Below are 6,575 nucleotides of genomic sequence, written 5' to 3'. Positions count from 1 at the left end.
AGAGGCAGAGGATGGAGGGATGAATAAGAGGAGGGGATGAGAGGGATGAAATCAGAGGAGGGATGGAGGGATGGAATAGAGAGGAGGAGGATGAAGGATGAAATAGAAGGAGGGGATGGAGGCGTGAATAGAGGAGGGATGGAGGGATGAATAGAGGATGGAGGATGGAGGATGAAATAGAGGAGGGCGAATGATGGAGGGATGGAATAGAGGAGGGGGATGGAGGGATGACATAGAGGAGGGGGATGGAGGGATGAAATAGAGGGCGATCGAGGGATGGAATAGAGGAGGGGAAGGGAGGGATGAAATATAGGAGGGCGATGGAGGGATGGAATAGAGGGGGATGGAGGGATGAAATATGGGAGGGGAAGGGGGCTCTATTGAGCTGCCTCTCTAAGCTTTAGGACTTAATCCACCAAATGGAGAAGCCGATTGTGGATTGACGACAGCCATAGACACCTCTCTCCTCTATTCAGCCGATCGCTCTTTGTTTCCCACTCTAGAGAACAAACAGAGGGTGAGAGGAAGGGAGTTTGATGGTTGATGGTTTCCAGGTTTATGTATTAATTGATCAAGCTCAGCTCTGGAGAGGGAGATATAGTGTACTGGTTGTGTATGGGGTCGCTCTCTCAACCCTCCTCAACGTGACTGGGGTTCCAGGGTTGTCAGACGTGTTCAGCATTCACAATGACGTTCTGTCTTCTTTTCTCTTTTCACACAGCTTATTTACATGAAAGACATGTCAGGCTTGCGTTAGTGAGGGAGGGTCGTGCCTCCATTTGAGTCTGAGAAACATGCTGGAAATGTTCATTGTTTTTGTGGAAAGAAAAAGGAGCTGAGATCAATGGGAAAATCTACTTTAAAGGCTCCGTGGTTCTTCAGGCAGCAAGACGTGACAGAAGTGTCCCGGCGAGGTGAAGGTTAGGCTGCTGTCGGTCAGCAGAATACATTCAGTCAGAGAAACTTCAAGTCGCTACATGGTAGTTTGGCAGCTTGTGTCACAAGGTGCAGGCAGCAGAACCCTACTTAATAAATCAGCCTCTTAAAAGCTCAACAATAAAAGACTCAGTGGTGAAAAAGAGAAACTGTGTTGAGAGAATGAAAGTTCAAAAAGAGCAACATTGAAGAGCCTTCTGTCGTATTGCACCTCATATAACAGCTGTCACCCTCTTCCTTCCCTCTCCTCCTCCTCCCCGTCATACTTACCTGAGTCGTGAGTCGATGGCACGCTGCTGTCTTTCACGCTGAGAGTATTTCCCTTCATCTCCCTGTGTCTCTTCCTCTCCTCCAGGGGATGGCTACGTCGGCGCGCTCCAAAGGAGAGCACAAGCAGAGAGTCTTCCTCACCATCTCCTTCGGAGGGATCAAGATTTACGACGAGAGATCAGGGGTGAGTGAGTGATGAGGCTCCACAGTGCAGCTGCGCAGCCAGGTCTAGCCCCAGCTGCTGTGAACCTTATAGGACATCCAGAGGGCAGAGGCTAATACAAGTTTAATCACCGTCATGTAGAAGAAAAGCAGCCATCTTGTGTGCCTACCTGGCATATGGTGCAGTTGACATGACAGGGAATACAACAGAAGCAGTCTAGGCGTGCTGTATGGTGGCTAATGTCTGATGATAAAGACCTGTCTACTGTAATGACAGTGTGTATATGAGGGATGTGATGTTGTCCCCTTCCCCCTCCTCCCCTCCATGCTATGAGACAATCTGCCTCCCCCCTCCATTTCATTCCCTCCCACCTTCCTCCCTCAGGGCCCAGAGGCCTGCTGTTCCATTGCAGGATGATAGAGGGGTCCCCCCCACCCCCCAACCCCCCCAACCCACCATCCTGAGGCTGCTCATCACCGCTATCCGCTAGGTTAATTAGCCCACAGTTCCAACTCTAATCATCATCACTGCTAACTGCTAGTCTAACTGCCCCATAGCTCCACCTCAACTGTCATTAAAGGGGGGAAAATATCATTAATTACTCAATACTGTTACTGTATAGACCCGCTCCTCATCGTTTGATATTTGATGACTTCCCTTTTTATTTTGTTGGATAGTGGTGCCACCTGTCAATTGCCGCCAGCCCTGTCATTTATCAACAACAGCTATTAATAAGCCCTCATTGGCCCCATAGGTGTGATGTGCTGTTGTGTGTGACTGCGTTTGTGTGTGCTGTGTGGTGTGATGTGATGTGTGTGTGTGTGTGTGTGTGTGTTGTTGTGGATTGTGGGTGTCGGCTGTGTGTGTGTGTGTGTGTTGCTGTGTGGTGTGTGTGTGTGTGTGTGTGTGCTGTGTGTAGTGCACCATGTGTACCTGCTGCGTGTGTATGATGTTGTGTGCGACGTTGTTAGCGGGTGTGTATATGTTTATGTCACTATCCCTAACCCTTCCATTCACCTGCTGGCGTTTCTCTGTAGTTTTGGTTGGAATCATTGTTCCCCCAAATGCTCTTTTCATTTATATACAAGATTACCCCAACAACCACTTCATTTCCCCAAACAATCATTATGGTAAAAATATGGGGCTTATTCAAGCAGGATGCAGCGTGCAGAAACATTCACAATAAAATGTGTAATGTAGCAATGTACTGTCATCTAGACTATAGAAACAGTGTCAGCCTCTAGTATGATTTAATTCTCTGTTCTTATCATTACACTCCACTGAAGAAGCCCTAGGTCATTTCTTAGTAGCTCCTCCCTAATGCTCGAAACTTATCAATGCTATTAGTGGAGCAGCAGGGGAGTAGATGAGTGACAGCCCAACACTGTTGTCTCCATGCACATCCTGAATACATACTACCGCGTCAAAAGTTTTAGAACACCCTATTATTCAAGCGGTTTTTCTTTAGTTTTACTATTTTCACAAAAGGACAAATTCCACCAGCTAATGTCCATTGCTGCGTTTTCTTGGCCCAAGCAAGTCTCTTCTTATTATTGGTGTCCTTTAGTAGTGCGTTCTTTGCAGCAATTCGACCATGAAGGCCTGATTCACGCAGTCTCCTCTGAACAGTTGATGTTGAGATGTGTCTGTTACTTGAACTCTGTGATGCATATATTTGGGCTGCAATTTCTGAGGCTGGTAACTAATGAACTTCTCTGCAGCAGAGGTAACTCTGGGTCTTCCTTTCCTGTGGTGGTCCTCATGAGAGCCAGTTTAATCATAGCGCTTAATGGTTTTTGCGACTGCACAAACTTTCAACGTTTTTGACATTTTCCAGATTGACTGACCTTCATGTCTTAAAGTAATGATGGACTGTTGTTTCTCTTTGCTTATTTGAGCTGTTCTTGCCATAATATGGACTTGGTCTTTTACCAAATTTACAACTGATTGGCTCAAATGCATTAAGAAGGAAAATAATTCCGCAAATTAACTTTTAACAAGGCACACCTGTTAATTGAAATGCATTCCAGGTGACTACCTCATGAAGCTGGTTGAGAGAATGCCAAGAGTGTGCAAAGCTGTCAAGGCAAAGGGTGGCTACTTTGAAGAATCTCAAATCTAAAATATATTTGGATTTGTTTAACACTTTTTTGGTTACTACATGATTCCATATGTGTTATTTTATAGTTTTGATGTCTTCACTATTATTCTACAATATAGAAAATATTGAAAATAAAGAAAAACCCTTGAATGAGTAGGTATTGTAAAACTTTTGACCGGTAGAGTGTGTGTTAGTGTTAGTTGTACTTGTGACCTGGCTGTTCAGCGCTGCCCTGCGGGTGTACCATGCTCTGTTGACAATGCATATTTTGGCATATTGCGCAATACACAACAACAACTTCCCCCCAGGCTAGAAAGATCTTCAAAATAAGTGAAAATGGGTTGTGTGTGTGGAGTCTGATCTGCACACACACACACACACACACATCCTGATCTGCTGTTATCCATGCAGTAAATGTGCTGTGTCTGCTATTCCAACTGTGAGAGTTGGAAATGAGGAAAGAAAGGGAACAATGGTAAATGTGTCAGTCATCCCTGTCAACAGTAAGACAAAGAGAGAATAGCCCATTTCCATCTGCCTTCCTTTCTTCCCTGCTGCGGTGTATCTGGAGCACCGCATTTCCATAGTATTAGAATTAGCAAAGAGCTGTAGCCTACTTACCCTGAACTCCCAGTTCACTCCCTCATTTTGGAACAAAGAATTCTTTCAAGAATTGATGAAATTCATAGAAATGCATTGAGTAGAGCCAAGAGTTCTCTTAGGCAGGTCACATGGGTCTAACTAAACTATAAAATCAGGACCTTGGCCCTATAGTATCCAACATGTGTCTCCAAACCCCCTCCATTTAGTTTTGGTTCATTTCCTGCTTCGGATCTGCCACTTCCTTCTGTTTCAAAGATCTCCTACATTACTTCGTACCCAAAATGTATGTCATTTCCTCCGTGTGTGTTTTCAGGTTCTGCTGCATCACCACTCAGTGCATGAGATCTCCTATATCGCCAAGGATACCCGGGACCACCGGGCCTTTGGCTACGTCTGTGGGAAGGAGGGACACCACAGGTTTGTGGCCATCAAGTCTGGCCAGTCGGTGAGTAATGGACCTGAGTTCATTACCTACTGTCACGTTCATAATAAGGACGGGACCAAGGCGCAGCTTGTGTTGAGTTCCACATCTTTTAATAAAGTAAAATTTCCAAACAAAACAATAAACCAACAACGAAACGTAACATAAGTGGTGCAACTAGCACATACACAAAACATTATCCCACAAACACAGGTGGGAAAAATGTCTACCTAAATATGATCCCCAATTAGAGGCAACGATTACCAGCTGCCTCTAATTGGGAACCATACAAAACACCAACATAGAAATATAGAACTAGAACACCCCTAGTCACGCCCGACCTACTACACCATAGAGAAACCAAGGGCTCTCTATGGTCAGAGCTGACAGTAACCCCCCCCCCCCCCCCCCCCCCAAGGCGGACTCCAGCCTCAAAACCTGAAACCAAATGGGGAGGATAGGGGGGTGACTAGTGGCGGTGGCGGCTCCGGTGCAGGTCGTAGCCCCCGCCCAGACCCCGGATCCAGCCATGGCGCTTGACACCTACCCTTGTTGTAGGGACTCAACTCAAGTACCAGGAATGAGGTGTCCAGTGGTATTAGTTAGGAATAACATTACAGCCCAAGTCAACACATTTAGCATACAATACTAACAGGGACTGACCATAGAACAATTCTGGCAAATGCCAAAGCCAAAAAGAGTTGACCTGCCAGTCCATCTGCAAATCTGTGGGTCAAAAACACCAGAAATATGCAATAAAACTGAATGTTATCAAAAACAAAACAGCTGATTAAGAAACTGTTAAAAACACTTACAAACAATGAAATATGTACGTGTTTACAGGAGCTCTCTGCTTAGGCTGCTACTAGGGTGCCGTGTGACCAGTGTAACAAATGTGATCTTTGCTCTCTCCTGCGTTGTGTAATAAAGGAAAAGCCAGCCAATGGTCCCAGTTGATAATATATACAGTATATAAATAGATAGCACATTAGATTTGCAGGGCTCAGTGCTCTTGAAGGCTGTAGATAACAACAACTCTGTATTAGCAGGGCACTAATATGATTCGTGTACGGTTCGTTCAGTCAATATCCGACCTTAAACAACTAAGACGGATAGTCATTTAGACTGCATGAATAAATTATTCTTATGTCACATGTCAGTTGGTAACCAGTTTATAATAGCAATAAGGCTTTGTGGTACAAGTTTGTGGTATATTCTGCTTCACGTAGTGCTCTCTCTCTCTCTCGCTCTTTCTCCCTCTCGCTTTCTCTCTCTTTCTCTCTCTATCCCTCCCTTCTTACCCCCCTCTCTCTCTCCCTCCCCTACCCTCTCTCTCTCTTTCTCTCTCCCTCCCTACTTCCCTCCCAGGCGGAGCCACTGATCATTGACCTGCGTGACCTCTTCACGCTCATCTACGACATCAAGCAGCGAGAGGAGATGGAGAAGAAGTCCCAGAAGGACAAGCAGTGTGAGCAGGCCATCTACCAGGTAAACAACAACAACACAACTGTTACCATAGCAGTTATGCATCACAATAACACGTAGATTTGAGTGTACCCGTGAGTGTAGTCTACCAGGGAAATTGCTGTGGACAATACTGTCCAGGCTTTGTCTGTTCTAGTGATTCTAATTCTATGACCAGAGAACACTTCCTGTTCTTTCACTGTTCAATAGAGCTCTCTTCAACCTTCAACCACTCCACTGTGAGATCCCACTGCATGCACTATAAATGAGGATTATTCATAGAAACAACTGAATGTGAATGCTTTCAGCTTTGGCTGTGTATGCAGACTGCAATACAAATGATTTTAGAGTACTTGCTATACTATACATATGTGTTCTACTGAAACAGGACTCCATGCAGCAGAAGAGTCCCGTCAATGTAAAAGGCCTAATGTAATGTATACCTGTGTCGACAAAGGAAGGAATTATTATGTAGGAAATATTACTGAACTGTACAGTAACTTAGACAAAAGTGTATATTCCCCCTGAGCCTAGCAATTCATTTTTGTCCTCTCTAATGACCATTCGTATTTGCTCTGTATTCTAAGGGCATAACATGCCACTGTATCTCTCCTCCC

At 45.0% G+C, this 6,575-nt stretch overlaps 1 protein-coding gene across 3 annotated transcripts in view; it reads left to right on the top strand.

Moving 5' to 3' along the window:
- The first annotated feature begins 1,262 nt into the window (after positions 1-1,262).
- LOC111957176 (disabled homolog 1) overlaps positions 1,263-6,575 on the top strand; it is a 23,299-nt gene continuing 17,986 nt past the window's right edge. For all 3 annotated transcript variants that reach the window (XM_070436554.1, XM_023977926.2, XM_023977925.2), the window contains exons 1-3: positions 1,263-1,390; positions 4,387-4,518; positions 5,863-5,982. In XM_070436554.1, coding sequence (XP_070292655.1) covers positions 1,295-1,390; positions 4,387-4,518; positions 5,863-5,982 — 348 coding nt within the window. In that variant the 5' untranslated portion in view covers positions 1,263-1,294. The remainder of the gene's footprint in view (positions 1,391-4,386; positions 4,519-5,862; positions 5,983-6,575) is intronic.

The sequence above is a fragment of the Salvelinus sp. IW2-2015 genome, linkage group LG32 (assembly GCF_002910315.2).
Source record: "Salvelinus sp. IW2-2015 linkage group LG32, ASM291031v2, whole genome shotgun sequence".
Lineage (NCBI taxonomy): Eukaryota > Metazoa > Chordata > Actinopteri > Salmoniformes > Salmonidae > Salvelinus > Salvelinus sp. IW2-2015.
The sequence above is the reverse complement of the archived record's forward strand: the minus strand, read 5'-3'. Positions and strand labels throughout refer to the sequence as shown.